The sequence below is a fragment of the Centropristis striata genome, chromosome 22, assembly GCF_030273125.1.
Source record: "Centropristis striata isolate RG_2023a ecotype Rhode Island chromosome 22, C.striata_1.0, whole genome shotgun sequence".
Taxonomy (NCBI): Eukaryota; Metazoa; Chordata; class Actinopteri; order Perciformes; family Serranidae; genus Centropristis; species Centropristis striata.
The window spans coordinates 17559094-17579405 of NC_081538.1; the positions used below are offsets into that span (position 1 = coordinate 17559094).

The following is a 20312-nucleotide window of genomic DNA, read 5'->3' on the forward strand; positions in this document are numbered from 1 at the left end:
TTCAACGCTGGATATGCCTCTAAACTGATTCTTAGGGTTGGAGCCAGACCCACTATACGCGACCAAGCTACAGCAAACGTGCCATCGGTAAGTTGGTGCTTTGCTACTTTGTGATATCATGTGCAGTTAGCGTTACCTTGGTCCAATAGCATGTCTCACCGTGCTAACGTGTGCTATCGGCTTGTTAGCGTCACTGTTATAACTTCTACTATTGTAACCTAGTTTTGTTATGGCAGCTCTTAGTCAAGCTTTGTCAGATGTTGTTCAGTACACGAGTGTTTTATTGTGAAGGGGAGACCGGAAGTGATGTGTGTTTGGTCCGAGGGAGTATTGACGGTGGTTGGAAGAAAAAAACTGTGAAGAGAAATAAAGAGTGAGACTCTCCTGTTGAAGACAGCTATTTGTGTCCGTTTATTGTTTTATTATCCATACAGTATAGGCGCCCTTACTCGGTTACATTGGTGGCAGCGGTGGGATTTTTCCCTTCGTGGACAATAAGATAAAGGACCGCAGAAACAGTTCGCCGAAGCTTAGCGACGTAGCTAGCTACCGCTAGCGCCGTTTAGCTTAGCTGCTAAAGTTTAATTAGCACAACCTATATGCCGTGTCGTCGGACCTGCACTTCGCGGTAGGAATCAGCTCGGTTCATAGAAATAAAACACTCGTGTACTGAACAACATCTGACAAAGCTTGACTAAGAGCTGCCATAACAAAACTAGGTTACACTATTACTTCTAATTCTTATATTATATGGACCTTTGCTGATTAATCTGCTGCCTTGTGTGGTTAGAAAGACAAAGGGACATGGTATTTAATTAATGGTGTTTTTCCTGTTACCGTGTCAGCAGTTATGTGTGACATACGGCTGTCTGTCTGCTCTTAGCTCGGCTCCCCGGGGCTCTGCGCGGCTGTGCCGAGGACTTTTCATAATATAAGCCCATATTCACGAATATGGATGATATTATTGCAGACATTCATATAATGTTATGTGCAATGCATCTCCATGCTGCCGCCGCCGCCGGTGTCGCGGATTTTTCATGCTCAGTTTATGTAATTTCACGTGCAATGCAGAATGTATCTATTGGTGGACACAATTAATTTTTTCTAGTGTCCATCGTCCGAAGTATAGATAACACCTAATGTGTTTTTTATTTTACATTCAAATAGAATGTGTTTGAGATTTTATAATGGCAATGAAAACAGTAGTAATTACTGAGTCTGTGGTATTGTGCTATAGGATTTCAGTATAGTGTTAGGTTATGATTTTTTTATGCTGTTCAAAACCAGAGCATGTAACTTATGATAAAATATGCTAAAAGGTATATCAGATCAAGTGTTTGGTTGCTTTTAACATTTCTATTGTCTGGTTTTAGGCCAGTACATGGGTGCTAAGGGTACAGCATGTTGGCTGCCAGGTGGCTACACAGCTGTCCTTGAACACACTCAAGCCTCATTTCAGAAGTAAAGGTTTGTGGCAACTCATACATGAAAAGTCAGATAATCTGTCATTATCTTATATTATGAAATATTATATTTTTCAATTTCAATTCACTTATATTCACAATTTTATGTATCTTATGTCTGGTTATGTACATTCAAGGTACCCAGACGACAACACTTTCCACCATTGATTTGGGAGTTGGCACGTCCACCATCCCATTCCTCTCAATAGAACCAAGTATGACTTCAACACCAATCAAGGTGAGGTAATGGAGGACGAAGAGGATGAGGAAGATCCTGGGGAGAACACCTCATCTATGGTGGCTCCAGGACCACAAGACTCACCATATAACCCAGAGGACAACCCTGCTCTGTTGTATTTCATACAAGAATCATGTATTTATTACTTTTGTTATATAATAAAGTACATTTATTTTGTAGAAACAGTGTTGTGAGTACTGGTCTTCACATTTAGTTTACAGTGATACATAATGGAAAAATATGTAAAACTGTGGTAAAGCACCGTGTTATTGAAGGGTTGCAGTGGTATGGTAACAGTCTGAGAAGAAACATTTTTACAGCATACAGTATTACACTAATATTATTATTACTATTATCCTTTGCACGGAATTGCAACAAACCTTGACTATAATTATAACTCAAACTGTATTTCATGTTAGTATGCTAAAAAAGTTGATATTTAGCTAAAATGAATTGAATACATTAGATAGGTAAATGACCATGGTCTGACAACTGTTATTTGCTACAACACAGAATACCGCTGCAACTCTGTATAATTGAAGTGTGTGTAGAATTATATGCCATTTCTTTTTCAGTAACCCTGGGTGTTGTCCTGCACACTTCAAATGCAATACTTAACTGTGTACTTTTACTACATAGAGTGATAACATAATACAAACATTTGTTTTACTTACATTTATTGACATACAGTAAAATCAAAAGTCAAGTTCAAAATATTATTTGGCAAATGTTATTCTTTGAATGCAAAGGGAAACTTACTGCTCTAAACTTCTAAGCCGCAAAGGCCCATAGTCAGCTCGATATATGTTATTAGCATTCTGCAAAGAGAATATATTTAAACATACAGGCTCAAGACCAGGATGGTCAAGCATACATCTTGGTGGATCCTGGAGCTGGTTTACTCTTCTTGTAACCTAATAAATGAAAACAGGTAATTCAGTCATTTTTGCTAACTAAAAGACCATTTTACCTGTAACTCTTATTTATGTAATTTGGTAATGATACCTGTGGGATCTCCATGCAGCACACATTTTCTTGCTCTGTGGGCATTGTTGCACAATTCCCACATAAGCACCTGTTGAAAAATGAATAGACAATGTTATGTTTTGAAATAATGTAGAATACACACAATGATGCTAATCCTAAACTGGGGGGGGGGGGTAGATATCAAACTGTAACCTGATACAACAGGATAACTATTCCCCCAATTTCTTTTTCAATAACTAATAATAATAATAATAACTAACGTTACATACCGTCAGTGTGAATTTGTTTTGTTTTTATTCCTGGCCAATACAATGACGACTGTCAGATTTGTCATGGAACAGTAATGATAGAAATAAAACAGTGAAATTCTAAACCCCAGCATTGGTGAACAACACACAAAAAATAAAATAAACCAAAAGAAACACACACACTGACAAAGTGTGCACACTCCGGCAGGTAAAAGAATATTACTGTTTAATTGTAAATGGTTACAATTGTGTCCTGACGTTATATTTCTAGCTAATATAGCTGAGGCAAACGTTAGCACATACACATGCTAGGCAAGATAATATGAACAGTGAAATTTCAACCCACCACGCATGGACATCCAGCTGTAGCCTTTGCTGCAACACTTGGACAGCTGCCTCTTCCTGTTCAGGGTCAGACTCCGGGTCAAATACGTACGGTCTCACAATATTTGATCCTGCCTGCTAGCCATGTTGTTTTTTCAGCGTGGCTGGAAGTCAGCTGATAGAGGCGGCTCTGTGCGTAGCCACCTCCTCCAGGAAGCCAAGCCTTTTAGGCAGCCAATCAGAGCAGCGTCTCATTAACATAGTTTCTCCGCCCACCCAATACAGCTTCTGTATATTGGCAGAAACTGCCAATTTCTGCAGCCTGTTTCAGGCTGTATGTGAGCGATTTTTTAGAATTGATTTCATAATATTGATTTTAAGGACCATTGGACATGTATTACACAGTTCAGACTAGCATAATATGGGACCTTTAAAAAATATTAACTTTTGAACAAAAGAGCGACAGAGTGCATTCTCATTGATCTGGTGTGTTATAAGACTTAATATTTAAGGTGAATGTGGCCACATTTGATTTAATTACTCTTCTGTAATGTTAGACTTGAACAAAGTCTACAGAACTTGGTGTTGTTTCTGTTAGATTTCTAATTCCAGAAACAATGGCTCAATCAGGTGTTTGCTTAGCCTGGGTATACCCAGACTGCCTTGCGCGCTCGAATTTGATTTCGAACCTCCAGGCGGTCTGGCAACGAGGCGATTATCTTAGCCCTGTTTTAGGGATCCAATCACAGAGCGGGGAGGGACGGTGAGACGATGACGCGTACTACTCGGCACTTGGAAGCTTTCCGGATCCAACATGGCTGCTGCAGACACGAAACTCTCTTTAGCTGTAGATGGTGTTTTAAATAGTTTAGAGCGAAAGTTGAAAGGCGAAAGGTCTCTCGGCAGCTCCGCTGTCCCCCGGCTCGGAGCGAGATCACCGGTAGCGGGGCTATTAGCGCCGCACGGGCGGTTTCTGCGGCTCGTTGCGCCGAGCCGGTGAGACCGCCGGTCACCGCCGGTGATCTCGCTCCGAATCGGGGGACAGCGGAGCCCCCAGAGACCCGCAGCAGCTTGTTTATTGCCCATAAAATCAGTGGATGTGTGTGGCAGAATGACATGAGGGGGAATAAAGCGTGAAAATAAATAATCTTGCAGAAAGCGAGAACTGGAGAAGCAAAGCAGCAAACAACACTCTCTCACAGACACACACACAACAAACATCCATCTCTGTTGCTCTACTACGTCATCTGGTATAACTGATCTGATTGGCTAAGAGCTACCTACAGACGCTTTGATAGACATTCTAAGCGTCCAATAAACGGCTCCGGAGGATCGTAAACCACACCTCCTCTACGGAGAAAAGCATTGAAGGTGTCCAGACCTAATCTCCAATGAGATTTGGTCTGGTGTTAGCCAGGCTAGTGTTTGCTGTGAATGTGTGTGGTGATGAGACATACACTTGATAAATTACCTCAGTAAACATTCTCATAATGTGTTCATGTTGAAAGCGATGCTCCCATTTAGAGTAAAATAGACGATACAGCAGAGTATGTTTTATTGGGCACTCCCCCACCTCTGGTGAAGGCAAACAATACAGTTGTTCTGTTAACTTAAGGATGGGAAAATGAGGCCTAATGACGCAGTGAGGCTTTCTTTCTTTTTTTATTTTTTATTTGCAAGAGTGTTTATGTGCAATAGAAGTTGAACATGCCTGTGTGTTATTATTAAATCTGTTGATAGTATTGGCTATATGTTAGAGTAAAATAATTTATCGCATGACATATAAATCCCATGTATAAAACATTTCAATGTACCTTATTAGTGTAGCTCAGTTTTACTGTGGACCTCATGGGGTTTTAACTTCATGGTTGATATTTAAGTAACATATAATCAATAAGAAATGTTCTCGTACTTATAATAATGTCTTTCTGGTGTACATCACCATGTTTCTCAGTTATTCTCATTAACATAGTAACATAGTTTTGATAATAATGATTAGTGATTTGATAATTTTGCAGTGGTAGACGTCGTTAGTCATGTGGTATTCACCTGACATAATGTATTGAACATTGCACTTCACAAAGCTTTAGTATAAATTGGTTGATGAAGTTTTACTTTTTTTTTTAATCTCCATATATTCAAATCCTGTTACATGACTTTTTACACCAGAGAGAGAGAGAGAGGCAACGGGCCAGCAGTTGCCTCCGGGTTCAGCTGCGGCCCAAGGCACAATCAATCAAAAAATAGAAATAAATAAAACAATAGGAACTCTTGTTTTGTCTTACCTGCCTCCCGCTGGGTAGCCCGACTGTGCTACTTTTTTATTTTGTATGTACGTTTGTATGTACGTATGTATGTATATATATATATATATATATATAAGTGTGTGTGTGTGTGTGTATATATATATATGTGTGTGTGTGTGTGTGTGTGTGTGTGTGTGTATATATATATATGACCCTTTCACATTGTATTTTAACTGAATGACAGTTTATTTGAACGCTTTGTTCAGTAAAAATTTCTTGTTCAGTGTTTGGTTGGACTAACAGACACTCCAAGGAGTCACTGCTCGGTTTTCTGAGGTCAGTAACATACATTTTGTTTTTGTTTTTTGCTAGCCAAAACTAACATCCCAGTTAATGCTAACATGAATTAGCAGCGGCTTCTCTCAGTCGGGTTGCCGGTGTAGAGAGGCGTGTAGTCAGTGTCGTCAGATCCCTCGCGCTCCGCCACAGTCCAAATATGGTCTGCTCCGCGTGTTGGAAACAAGATGGCTTCCAACGGGCAGTCCACAAACCAATGGGTGACGTCACGGTGACTACGTCCATTGTTTATATACAGTCTATGGATGAAACAAATTAATTACCTTGGTGACTGGATTTAGTTAAGTCTTAATGATCAAAAGCCAGGAATGTGCTCTATCAAAGAGAATTTCATAATGAAGTTAGAAAGCTATGAAATAATGTGGTTCTGCATAACAAGGTGACTTTTGTTTTTGTTTATTCATTACCAGAGGAAGTGGCCACTGTGTAACGCTACAGCCATAGATGAAGGGGATCATGAAACCCAGAGTTTGTAGAAGAAAGGAGTTTGCTGCCATTTTTCTCTTTCTGACTATCTTTGTCGTCATCCTTCTGCTACGTAACACAGACGTTCTGAAGGTAAGAACTTGGTTTTAATGGGATTGTTTAAAGTGTTTATTTTCAGTCAGGTTACTGACTGAACGGTCCAAACCCGTGACAAGTCAGAGTTGAGACCAGGAGGCAGAGTCGCAGTGTAAAACACTTCTCTGCCTTTCCCTTTGAGCAGTCATCCACCCAAAATCCCATAGAGACTGTGTCTGTCCCCTGTCCTCCCAAAACTAAGTTATTTAAACCAGGTTCAATCAGAAGAGGAGTTACCCAAAATAACCTGATAAAAATTGAAACTTCAACTGCAAATAAACAAAAACCCAAAATAATTAAATGTGGACTCTTAAACATTAGATCCTTATCATCTAAAGCTTTATTAGTAAATGAGTTAATATCAGATTGCAATATTGATTTACTTTGTCTAACTGAAACCTGGCTGCGTGATGAAGAATATGTCAGCCTAAATGAATCTACTCCTCCTAGTCATGTTAATACTCATATCCCTCGTGGCACAGGCCGAGGAGGAGGAGTTGCAGCGATATATGAGTCAAACCTTCTAATTACCCCAAAACCTAAATTAAACTATAACTCATTTGAAAGCCTTGTTCTCAGTCTTTCACACCCAACCTGGAAAAACCAACAGCCAATCCTATTTGTCATAGTTTACCGGCCTCCCGGTCCATATTCAGAATTTTTATCACAATTCTCTGAGTTTTTATCAAGCCTAGTAATATTTAATAACTTTTGAAGTCCTGCTACTGGACTACTCACTAATAAGCAAGAGTTTCTACACTAGATGTCTATCTGATAGTGCTGTAGCTAAGTTCAAGGAAGTGATTCCACCTGTCTTTAACTCTTTGTCGTGCTCCAACATAATAGAGGACTATGTTAACTTCAGTCCCTAATTGATAACTTTGTCAACAGTACTGCAGATTTACTGCGAACAACGCTAGATTTTATTGCCCCACTAAAAAAGAAAATAATAAAACAGAAAAAGTTAACTCCATGGTACAATTCTCAAACCCGTGAACTGAAGCAAATTTCACAAAAGCTCGAAAGGAAATGGCGTTCAACTAAGCTGGATGAATTTCTTTTAACCTGGCAGGACAGTCTTAAAACATATAAGAAAATCCTCCGTAAAGCCAGATCAGCCTATTATTCGTCATTAATTGAGAAAAATAAGAACAACCCAATATTTCTTTTCAGCACTGTAGCCAGGCTGACAGAGAGTCACAGCTCTATTGAACCATGTATTCCTATTGCCCTCACTAGTAATGATTTTATGAGCTTTTTCAATGAGAAAATTATAACTATTAGAAATAAAATTCACTACCTCCTGCCATTAACTGGTACTGAGGCATCCTTAAACCCTGGAGCCTTAGAAACGGGTACAAACCCTGAAAACCCTCAAATATTTAGATCGCTTCGCTCCCATCACTTTCCAACAACTAACCTCAATGATTTCTTCATCTAAACCGTCAACCTGTCTCCTAGACCCCATACCAACAAGGCTGCTTTAAGAGGTTCTACCTTTACTTTCTTAGATGCAATCAACTTGTCATTATTAACAGGCTATGTGCCACAATCATTTAAAGTAGCTGTAATTAAACCTCTTCTCAAAAAGGTTAATTTAGATCCTGGCGTTTTAGCAAACTATAGACCAATATCTAACCTCCCCTTCCTCTCTGAGATCCTGAAGAAAGCAGTCGCAAATCAGCTTTGTGATTTTCTTCAACACAATAGTCTATATGAGGACTTCCAGTCAGGATTTAGAACTCATCATAGCACAGAAACAGCATAGGTAAAAATGACAAATGACCTTTTAATTTCTTCAGACAAAGGACTTGTCTCTGTCCTTGTCTTGCTAGATCTGAGTGCTGCATCAAATTGCAATTGTATCAAATTGCAATTTGATACAATTGACCATCGTATCCTATTACAGAGACTGGAACATGTAATTGGCATTAGAGGAACAGCACTGGGCTGGTTTAAATCGGACTTATTAGACCGTTTCCAGTTTGTTCATGTGAACAATGAATCCTCAGTGCGCACTGATGTTAACCACGGTGTTCCACAGGGTTCTGTGCTTGGACCAATTTTATTCACCCTTTATATGCTCCCTCTAGGTAATATAATTAGAAAACATTCAATTAACTTTCATTGTTATGCTGATGACACTCAGTTATATATATCAATCAAGCCAGGTGAAACTGATCAGCTAGCCAAACTTAATGCATGCCTTAAAGACATAAAAACCTTGATGATCCACAACTTCCTAATGTTAAACTCGGAAAAAACAGAAGTGATTGTGCTGGGACCCGAACACCTCCGAAACTCATTATCTAAAGACTTAATTAGCATCGATGGCATTACCCTGGCCTCCAATACCACCATAAGGAATCTTGGAGTTATCTTTGATCAGGATCTGTCATTTAACTCCCATATAAAACAAACTTCAAGGACTGCATTTTTCCACCTACGTAATATTACAAAAATTAGACACATCCTGTCTCAAAAGGATGCAGAAAAAATAGTTCATGCTTTTGTTACTTCAAGGTTAGATTACTGTAATTCCTTACTGTCAGGCTGTTCCAATAAATCCCTTAAAACTCTTCAGTTAGTCCAAAATGCTGCGGCTCGTGTACTAACAAGAACCAAGAAAAGAGATCATATCTCTCCTGTTCTAGCTTCGCTGCACTGGCTCCCTGTAAAATCCAGACTTGAATTTAAAATCCTTCTTCTTACTTACAAAGCTCTAAATGGTCAGGCACCATCATATCTTAAAGACCTCATAATGCCATATTACCCTTCTAGAGCACTACAGTCCCAAAATTCTATGTTACTTGTGGTTCCTAAACTCCTTAAAACTAGATTGGGAGCCAGAGCCTTCAGTTATCAAGCTCCTCTCTTGTGGAATCATCTCCCAGTCTCAGTACAGGAGGCAGACACCCTCTCTTTATTCAAGAGTAAACTTAAAACTTTCCTCTTTGACAAAGCCTATAGTTAGGGCTGGCCGAGGCATGCCTTGGACCAGCCCCTAGTTATGCCGCTATAGGCCCAATGTGTCGGGGGACACGATACACCGGGGCCCTCTTTCTCTCTCTCTGATGTCCCAAAAATACATGACACAAGCTTTTATTTTCCCAGAGTACTCGCACTTTTCTCTGCTCTCTTTTCACAGGGTGTGGAGCTGTGGTCCTGCTCCATCACTCCTGCTGGTCTCACTGCTCCGTCCTGGGAGATGGATCCCTCCTCTGTCGCTCTCCCTGAGGTTTCTTCTTCTTTTTCCTCTGCTAAAAGGGTTTTTTAAGGAGTTTTTCCCTGCCCGATGTGAGGGTCTAAGGACAGAGGATGTCGTACCATGTACAGTCTGTGAAGCCCTTTGAGGCAAATCTGTGATTTGTGATTTTGGGCTATATAAATAAAATTGAAATAAAATTGATTTGATACTTCAGTACATGAAGTGAAACACTGACAGGGAATGACAGTTCCTTTGAGAGGGGCGAGACTCTCTGGGGCAGAAGGTGGCAGTAGTGCACCTATTGTTGGTTGCCAACCGCAGGTAAAACACAGAAAGAATAAAAGTAAAATAGAAGAGGTCTGAAGTGAGGGGCGGACTTACGGTCTGGAGAGAGAGACACACGAGAAGGGACGGGAGTTGAGAAAAGAACAAAACTTTTCAGGCTTTGTGTTAACAAAGGATTCTGCCCAAAGAAACAAAACAGTCCTTGCTGTGGAACACACACTGGGTTTGTTTGACAATCTTTTGCTTGTTTTTTAACCTTTATTTAACCAGGAATTAATCCATTCAGATCAGAAATTTCTTTCACCAGCATGTCATAAAACAAAGATTAAAACTGTATACAAAACAACAAACAAGACAAAGCAGCAATATGGAGAAAAATACAACATAATTACTTCCGACGCCATCACTGCCTATCATTTTTCCAACCAACTTTAGATTAAACCACAGCCATGGCAGTAAACAAAAGCCTCGACTGCATTGATGAAGTTACTGTTTATTAGACCACAGTTAGTTAGCTAGCTTGCTAATTGCACCATGCTTTTGTGCTACACCAGACAATAAATGAGATGAACAAAGTTGTTGCTTTTGGGCATTTTGACAATAGTGTTGATGAAGTGGTTAATATTTAAGTCATTTGTTAAGCTCTTAGCAACATTGCTAGCTAGCATTTTGTAAATGTGCGGTCTACCTCCTGGAGGTATTACTCCAAAAAGAATCGCTAACACAAACATCACCCGTCTGCGCCATGGCTGCTGACAGTCCTGGGATATCCAAATTACCGCTACCTTCACCACCAGAAATTCTTCACAGTCTGCTCTCAAACAAGCAGAGAGAGGTTTGTTTTAACTTCCAGGGCAGTTGCAGCTCAGCTCAGCTGTCAGTCAAAACGCATTGGCCAATAGGAATGCACCCAGAAAAATATAACTGATATTTTGATTAATATTTTTTGTTTGAATTTAAAATGTTGTTTGAACATTTTGGCACAAATCTAACTCCATATATATCCCCTTTAAATCTTCATTATGTGAATGATACTGTATGTGCATAGTAGTATCACATTGCACATGAGTTATAAAAGGTATATTTACAGTGTATGTATGCATTTATTAGTGGAAAGTTGTGTTAAATATCAGTTTTCATTATAGCTAACTGAATACAGATTTGTATTTGCACATCTGAAGGACGTCCAGCAGATGGCACTGTTCATTTTGAAAAGATTTAATAGTCAATTCCAGCGCCCTATATAAACAGTATATAACAGTCCATACCTCCACCACCACATACCAACCCACTGCTCATGCAGCCTGTGTGTCCTGGTCGTAAGGGGCCACAAACCCATTTTGTGCTTTTCTTTTCTTTTCTCCATCTGTCTCTCTCCATCTCCTCCTAGTTTCACTATAAAGTGAACTCCACCATCATCGTCCAAAAAGTCTCCACTGAGCCTGACACGCATCACAGCTTCTGCACCTTCCAGCCACGATCACCTGAGGATGCTCTGGAGGAACGTCTCCTACTAGACTCCATTGCTTGGCCTGAAGCTCCGCCTCTGTCAGATCCTCTTTCCCTGAATCAGACCAGTGATCCAGCTCACAGCACCTTCACCATTCTCCCAAGGAGGACAGGAGGACAGTGGCATGTCGGCAATCAGCTGGAGATTATTATCAAAATGTCTGATTTCCAGGGCCATCCCAAGAAGTCTGGGGGAGACTTCTTACTCGCCCGCCTGCACAATCAGAAGCTTGGTGCAGGTGTGGTTGGGCAGGTGGTGGATCATCTCAATGGCAGCTACTCTGCTGTTTTCTCTTTACTCTGGGAAGGAGACGCACAGGTTGAGGTGATGCTAAAATCCATCATGTTAAATGGGGTTGACCTGTGGGTGTTTTTAATCTTACCCGTTCCTTTTCGCCACTGTTGCTATGCCTGAACGCAGTGTCTCATTTCAAGCCACTGATCTTAATCTTTTGTTCTCTATCCAATCAGGTGATGCTGGTTCACTCTAGTGAGGCTATTCAAGTGGTGAAGAGACTGAACAATGATCAGCCTGACAGGATTATGTTCAAGAGTGTCTTCCGCTCAGGCTCACTTTCTGAAACTACTTTCTGTAACATGTGCCTACGTCCAACCAAGCAGCCGCTGTGCAACTACACTGACCTCCGTACAGGCGAACCTTGGTTCTGTCACAAGCCAAAAAAGTTAAGCTGTGATGCCAGGATCACCCACTTTTTTGGCTATTTTAAAAAAAACATTCGGGCCAATGAGGATAAACTCATTCAAAGGTAAGGGAGCAGAGAGACAGGACTGACATTGAAAAATCCCAAATACATCAGTGTCGGTGTAAATGTTGTCTGATGAAAACTTTTTTTACAGAATATAATGCAGAAAAATATGCTTGGGTAATTTAGAAGTACTGTCATCACATCGTTCTTAAAGCACGGCGTGCTTTAACTTATTGGCAAGCAGCACAGAATTAGAGACAAAATGCTGCTCTTGCTCGTGATGTCAACCCTAAAATATCATTAAACGCAACAGACAAGAGTTTAAGTCTTGGGGCAGCACAACAAGTTATAGAACACCTTTTCAATATGATAGTGTTAGCAAGCACTGGACTATTGCACATCTAGTATATCCAGCAACTTCAGAGTTTGGCGGTGTTTATACCGGCTATGTCCAATATTCATTAAAGTTTTAGCTTTAGTTTGGTCTCCATTGACTTCTTAGGGATCGTTTAGCTTCTAAATGCTCTGCTATGTAAACCTGCTAACTTTCTCTGTTTGTCGGTAGCTTTTTTGAAAATAGTTGCCTGCTGTGTTGAACTGACCTTGATCCTCGCCCTAATGATGCCTTGCATGAGTTTTTTGGCACAACTTCTGGCTGGCACTTGCACAATTTGTTATTTTATTAGCCCTGCTGCAACAAACTGAAGAAAAATAGCAGTCTATTTGCTGCCAGTTTGCACCAAACAGTATCAGTTTTAGTGTTCGCTATTTTGTATAACTTGCAGTCAGACAGCAACTGAAGTTGTTATATTCATCTATGCCATCTTTAAAGACTCCAGATTCTATTAAAAAAAATGTTTGTTTTTTCCTGACAGAACACAGGAGATGAACGTCTTAATGGAGTCTGGTGGTTTCGAAAAAAAGCAAAGATGGATATGATGGCTAGTGTGCTATGATATTGATTTATTAGGTTGGCCTTTTAATGTTTTTATGCTTAACAATGTTTAGCTGTACACAGCATTACATTACTTCGGCTTCTCCAGTAGGTAATACACTGACTTTGTATAATAAATAATTTATACAACCACAAAACAAAAACCCAAACTATCATTCTATATTTCATTTTAAAAAATGGAACAGTATTTGTCAAATTGAAGGCTAGTTACTTTAGCCAGAGGCAGCTACTGGGACTTACTAGCTTACTGCTGCTTCCACTAACTTACCAGAAGTCACGTTCAATCATTTCAACAGTAGCTCCGCGAGAATATATCGGATATAATATGTTAATGTACGGTGGCCCTGAGAGCTCACATTGTGTCCATATCATAGCATGCTATCGATCGGGCCGCTAATGTTAGCACGCTAGCACTAGCACGCATGTGCATCACTTTTAAGTGTCCTCTGGAAACACTTCTGTTGTGTTGTGGTATATATGCAGCGCTTTTTCTTATTGTGTTGTGTTGTGGTCTTTGCAGCAAGTTTTCTAAATTATGTGCTTGTGTTGTCAAATTGATGAAGATGTTTTCTTAATTTACCTGTGTTTTGTGTATTTGCATGTGTTTTCTTAAGTTGCAGCGCTGTGAGCTCTCAGGGCCACCATAAGTGAGACCACTGAAACTCTATCAAAGAGTAGTGGGGGAAAGTAATGGAGCATAAAACCCAAATTATGGGCTAAAAGATGGTAAAATGTTCTGTGGAAGTTAAGGGGAGCTGTAAAGTTAGGTGACATGATGTGAGCGTTCCTCACCATTTACGTCATCTTAAACATTAAACATAGTCATTTTACTGACTGTTTATGTGGAAATCTAAATCAGTGCAGCTTTAATTAAAAAAGGGAAGTTATGTGAATTAATTTTCAAGTACTTGTTCCCATTTAAGTGCTTGGTTTTTCTAGTTTAAACTCATTAAATGATTCTGAAGATTTGCCCTCCTTATGATGTTAATGTTGTTGCCAACTTGGAGAATATTTATTTTTATTATTATGTGTGCTTTCCTTTTCAGTGGTGTTAACATGAAAGTCTCAATTCTGGTTTTGGGACCTGCCAATGTCACTGTACTGCCAAAAAAAGAAGGTAAATTAAGATTTTAATAACTGCCATCCTTGATTCAAATTTGAATACGCTGCAAACAAATTAAAACTGGAAAAAATTGGTAAAAAACAACTTCTGTGTAGCATTCTCTTATAAAGAGATGTATTCATCCCAATTTGGGAGTATGGAGCAAAAGGCTAAAAGTTAACGAACCTGGAATCAGCTGTTAAAGCTGAACCTAGTCTCACAGGAGAGAGGTTAGTCCATAAGAGATTCAGACATCATTTTATGTATTGGTTTGGTCTCTTTATGTTGACAAAAACATTAATTGACTTCACCTTTAACTCCCTCTCAGATCAATCAAAGGTACAGAGCAGCGTTGTGTCATCTGGACCCTCTGGCTATTACTACCAGGGTGTGTGGCGAGCACTAGGTGGCACCAAAGTTCACCAGTTCAACAGCGCCTCTGTTATCAGTCAGTGCCTGAAAGGCAAAGTGGTCCACATGTATGGAGACTCCACCATCAGGCAGTGGTTTGAATACCTCAACGCACAACTACCAGGTATCTAATCCACAGGGATTAATGGTAAAACCTTCATTTGAAATCTGCAGCTTCATCTGTTGTCTCTGTAATACTTTCAGATCTTAAGGAGTTTAACCTGCACAGCCCAAAACAAGTTGGACCTTTCATGGCCTTAGACTATGCAAACAACATCTTGGTGACGTATCGCTGTCATGGTCCTCCGATACGCTTTTCCCAAGTCCCAACCGGTCAGCTTCGTTATATTGCCAATGAACTGGATGTTGTAACTGGAGGCACCAACACTGTCGTCGTTCTTGGCATCTGGTCTCACTTCAGCACTTTCCCCATGGAGATCTACATCCGGCGGCTGCAGACCATCCGCAGGGCGGTGGTGCGGCTGCTGGACAGGTCTCCAGGTACGCTGGTCATCATCCGGACGGCGAACCCCAAAGCTTTGGGTCTTTATGAGACGTTAACCAACAGTGACTGGTACTCGCTGCAGCGTGATAAGGTGCTCAGAGCCATGTTCAAAGGACTGAATGTTCATCTGATCGATGCCTGGGAGATGGTCCTGGCCCACCACCTACCTCACAGCCTCCACCCACAACCTCCCATTATTAAGAATATGATTGACGTTCTCTTGTCCAACGTGTGCCCTCAAAAGGGGGGCTAGGGTTTGGGTTTGTTGGGGGAGAGGAACAGAATCTGCCTACCAGTACCTATAACACTTACATGGTAGATCTTGTTGTCTTTGGGAAGGTCTTTCCTTTTCTTAACAAAATGTTATTTCATGAATATCACAAGATATGAATGGATGGTAGGAAAAGAGTTATGCTTTTGGATGTAGGTTAGTGTAAAGTCGGGACTTTTTTGTATTTGTTTATATACTGTCAGGTGTAAGTTGCAAATATCACATTCTCTCTAAAGGTCATTTTTTAGTATTATTTTTAGTATGATAAAATATAATTGATTTCATTTTTTTTTTTTTTAAACTTTATTTTTTCCAGTCAATAAAAACACATACAGAAACATACAAAAACACAAGGGGGGTTAACACTACTTTGTCACATAGAGATGCCATTTTGTCCATCTTACAACATATAGCTCTGTTTTGATTCTAAGACTGTGGGTCATTTGTTCCATTGATCGAATTTCTTCTACAATGTCCAGCCAGTTATTCAGTCCAGGAGGGTCAGTTCTCAGCCAACTTCTTGTAATGGCTTTCTTAGCTGCAAGTGATAGGATCTTGAACAGGTATATGTCTTATTTACCTATTACATTATCTGCTATCAGTCCTAGATATATACACCGTGGATCATTAGGGATATTATACCCAAAAATTTCACCCATAGCTCTTAAAACCCCTTCCCAAAACAATTGTATTTTCTCACATGACCAAAATATATGAGAATGGTTGGCATTCAGTTGCCCACAATTTCTCCAACAATATTGTTGTTGGCCTAATTGTTTATTTTTGATTTTGGGTGTGATAAAAAACCGTGTTAAATTTTTCCAACCAAACTCCCTCCATTTTTTAGAACTTGTTGAAGTATGTTGAGTCTGAAATATCTTCTGCCAATCGCTCCCAGACAACTCAATATCAAATTCTTTTTCCCATTTTACTTTTATGTACTCTGTATTTCTCCCCTGTTGTTTCAATAGGCCCTTGTACAGTTTAGAGACAATTCTTGAAGGAGTTTGCTTGAACGCACCTGTCAATACCTCTATCACAACATTCCCTTCCAATGAGATTTCCTTTTTAATTTCTGTCTCATAAAAGTGTCTTAATTGAAGGTATCTGAATAGATCTCCATTTTCCAGTCCAAACTCTTTTTTAAGTTGTCTAAATGATTTAAAATGTTGCTTGTCTACCAGAGTACATGCAGCTGTTAATCCTTTGTCTCTCCACTTTTCAAAAGTCTTATCTAACATTCCTGGTCTGAACCTGGAGGAATGAGAAGGCCATATCAACAGCTTACAGTCTCCTGTTAACTTATACTTTTTAACCACATCATACCATATTTCAAACGTTTCTCTCATGATCGAGTTTTCACCTTTAAGATTTATATGCTCTTTTCCACTTAACCTTGAGTGTGGAGGGGCCTGACCCAGACTCATCTCAATGTCCTTCCACCTGGCTTGATAACCCAGAGAGCACCAATATACGATGTACCTTAACTGAGCGGCATAGTAATATTCTTTAAAGTTTGGCAAAGCCAGTCCTCCATTTTCTTTGTCTAGCTGAAGGGTCTTAAACCTTATCCTAGGCCTGGCTCCTGCCCAGATAAACCTGGATATTAGCTTGTCCCATGCTGAGAATTGTGAATCTGGTACTTTTGTTGGGAGCGATAGAAAAAGGTATAACAATCTAGGTAAGAGATTCATCTTGACTGCCTCAATTCTTGAGCTGAAATCCATTATTAATGTTGACCACTTTGCCACATCTTTTTGAATTCTATCGTTCATTAGTTTGTAATTTGTCTCAAATAATCTGTCGAATTCCTGAGTTATTATCACTCCTAGATATTTTATTGACTTAGCATTCCAATTTAATTTATATCTCTTCCTTATTTCTTTATTTGGCTTGTAGTTAAAGGTTAAAACCTGAGTTTTAGACATATTTAATTTGTAGCCCGACATCGATCCAAATTCTTCCATTATGTTTACTAATTTAATAAACGTTCTATTTGGGTCTTGAAGGAAGGTGATTATATCGTCAGCAAATAAACCTATCTTGTGTTCATCTCCTGTTATTGTGATTCCTGTCAGCCCGTCTTCTTGTCTAATCATTTGAGCGAGTGGCTCTATGAAAATGGCAAAGAGGGCAGGGCTGGCACAACAACCTTGTCGTGTCCCTCTGTATAGTTTAAAAGTATCTGACAGGTGACCATTAATTTTAACTCTGGCTGATGGGTTAGTATACAGTGCCTTTATGCATTTAATGAATGTATCATTGAAACCCATCCTCTCTAGTACATTATATAAAAAGTCCCAACTAACCCTGTCAAACGCTTTTTCCGCGTCTAAGCTGATCAGGGCAGCGCTTGTATGGTGTTTATTAACATGGTCTATAATATGAAGGGTGCGCCTGATGTTATCCTGTGTTTGGCGTCCTTTTACAAAGCCTGTCTGGTCTTCGTGTATCAGGTCGGGTAGAAAATGTTCCAATCTTTTAGTGATAATGGATGTGAAAAGTTTATAATCTACATTTAGTATTGATATTGGGCGATATGACTCGCAGTATTCTTTATTTTTCCCCTCTTTGGGAATAACAGATATCACAGCATCCCTCCAAGATGGTGGGGCTATAGCCTTCTCGAGCGTCCAATTATATGAATCCAATAGTACCCGGGCAAGGATTTCTTTGAATTTTTTGTACCATTCGCTTGGATAACCGTCACTCCCAGGACTCTTATTAGTCGCCAGTCTACCTATGGCTTTATCTAATTCCTCTTTTGTAATAGGGGAGGTCAAATGTTTATTTTGCTCAGAGCCTATAGAAGGGAGGTCGAGTGAAATCAGAAATTGTTTTATTTTCTCTTCGTCAACCGTCTCAGCTTGTGAATATAAAGCCTCATAGTAGTTTTTAAAGATTCTATGAATTTCTTCTGGATCATATTTTAATGAATTTGATAAAGGGTCCCTAATTTTATGGATTGAATTCTTTATTTGTTGCGTTCGTAGACGCCTCGCTAATATTCGTGTTGCCCTTGGGCCTGACTCATAGAAGGTTTGCTTCATGAATCTTAACTTATTTTCAATTTCATCGTTCATTAAATTTTCTATTTGTTTCCTTACATCTTTAATCTGGTTCCCTATTGTATCTTTATTGTCATTTTTGGGTCGTTGTTTCTCTAGTTTTTCCAATTCCTTCTCTAATTGGTCGTATTTTAACCTCCGGATTTTCCTTAGGTGAGCTGTTCTTGATATTAGCTTCCCTCTCATTACTGCTTTCACTGTATCCCAGATAATAGTTGGATCGACCTGGTCATCCTTATTATCATTTATGCATTCACCAATTTCTTTTTTAATTTCTTCCACTGTGGATTTATTGTTTAGAATACCAGTATTCAGCCTCCATAGTGTGTTCCTTGGCTTGCTGTTTAGATGTATATTTAGATAAACAATGTTGTGATCGGATAGATCCGCTGTTCCGATTGTGCACTCATGTACCCTATGTCTATCTGTAATATTCATCAGAAAAAAATCCAACCTAGAGTGTACTTTGTATGTAGCTGAGTAGTGTGTGAATTCCCTCTCCCTTGTATGGGTACTTCTCCACACATCAAATAAGCCTGTTTCTCTTATCAAAATATTTAGGTCTTTTGATTTTGAGGATCCATGTCTGCTCCTGCTTGTTGTGTCTAATTGGTGGTTCAAAATTGTATTCCAATCTCCCGAGCAGACAAGGATTCCTTCACTCTCAGACATAATCAGGTCAAATAGGTTTTTGAAAAATGATCTGTCACTCTCCGGAGGAGCATAGACATTCACAAATGTGATCAGGATATTATCCACCCTGCCCTTAACTATTATGTACCTACCTGCATCATCTCTTTTTTTCTTTAATCAGATCAAAATTCAATGAATTAGATATCATTATCGCAACCCCTCTTTTTCTACTATTTTTACATGAACTATAATAGGTGTTGGAGTATCCAAACTTTTTTAGTTTTTCATGTTCTGGTCTCGACATGTGTGTCTCTTGTAAAAAATATTATTTGGGACTTATCTTTCCTCATTTTCATTAGCATCCTACTCCTCTTGACCGGGTTACTCAGGCCGTTAACATTCAAAGAGGCTATTTTCAGATTATGTGACATTATTACTCAAACACAGAAAAATGTAGATGGCTTCGTAATACTGTTGCCCCCCAAATAACACAGTAAAACAAGAACAAAGACAGAACAAGGTCAACTGAACATAGTAAAGAACAGACCTCCAAACTGGGAGGAGATAACTCCTCACTGAGACCCCGTTGGTGGGTCTAAGGGAAATCCTATGACTAAGATAGGGCCCTAAACATAGGGTGGCTAGGACTAGCCCTACCATCCTAAAGTCCAACGTAAGCTATAGGAAATGAAGTCGTCATTCCCAGACATTTGTTGATAATAAGCCAAAGCCAGTCCAGTTCAAATCTTGTATTCCAGTTTCGTAGTGGCAGTAATCTTACCAGTTTGTGATGTTTTCTTCATTTTACCTCTCTTGTGCTGGTGATCAACTCTGAGCAGTATGATCACTCTGGAAACTCTGAAGTTTAAGCCGCGCTCTCCGGGTGACGTCGTCCTCTGCCTCGCGATGTCCCGTTACCTTCTGCCACGAACCCAGCATCTCTCCCAGGTGTGCTCCCCAGTCGGTCTCCCCCTCGGCCGGCGTCGCGTCTTCCACCTTGATCCCACGTCTCCTCAGCTCCGCTCTCGCCTGCTCCGTACTGTTATAAAGTCGGGCTCCCGTCTCCCAGTGGATGCGCATGTTTACATACGGTGTTTGGAACCGGACTCCCTTCACTTTCAGAGCCTTCTTAATCCCGTTGTATTCTTTGCGTTTCTTGACCACCTCTGCAGTGTAGTCATGATCAAAGTAGAGAGGCTTGTTATTCAGCTGGATCCTTTCCGTCTTGGTTTTC

At 39.8% G+C, this 20312-nt stretch overlaps 1 protein-coding gene and 1 long non-coding RNA gene across 2 annotated transcripts; one reads left to right on the forward strand and one right to left on the reverse strand.

Moving 5' to 3' along the window:
* Window positions 1-1980: 1980 nt before the first annotated feature.
* Window positions 1981-3394, reverse strand: LOC131960806 (uncharacterized). The gene is made up of 3 exons (XR_009389759.1): window positions 3283-3394; window positions 2707-2776; window positions 1981-2615 (listed from the first exon to the last, which is right to left on the reverse strand). It is a non-coding gene; the product is annotated as an uncharacterized LOC131960806 (long non-coding RNA).
* Window positions 3395-6307: 2913 nt separating this feature from the next.
* LOC131960805 (NXPE family member 3-like) lies at window positions 6308-15596 on the forward strand. Its single transcript, XM_059326075.1, has 6 exons — window positions 6308-6421; window positions 11308-11751; window positions 11898-12193; window positions 14135-14205; window positions 14519-14725; window positions 14806-15596. Exons 1-6 carry the CDS (start codon window positions 6308-6310, stop codon window positions 15357-15359), a joined length of 1686 nt encoding a protein of 561 aa, XP_059182058.1. The 3' UTR covers window positions 15360-15596.
* The last annotated feature ends 4716 nt before the right edge of the window (window positions 15597-20312 follow it).

Coding starts and splice junctions, on each gene's coding strand:
- LOC131960805 (XM_059326075.1), top strand. CDS start 6,308: ATGAAGGGGATCATGAAACCCAGAGTTTGTAGAAGAAAGGAGTTTGCT. Junction 12,194..14,134: donor GAGGATAAACTCATTCAAAG/GTAAGGGAGCAG, acceptor TTTCCTTTTCAG/TGGTGTTAACATGAAAGTCT. Junction 14,726..14,805: donor CCTCAACGCACAACTACCAG/GTATCTAATCCA, acceptor TAATACTTTCAG/ATCTTAAGGAGTTTAACCTG.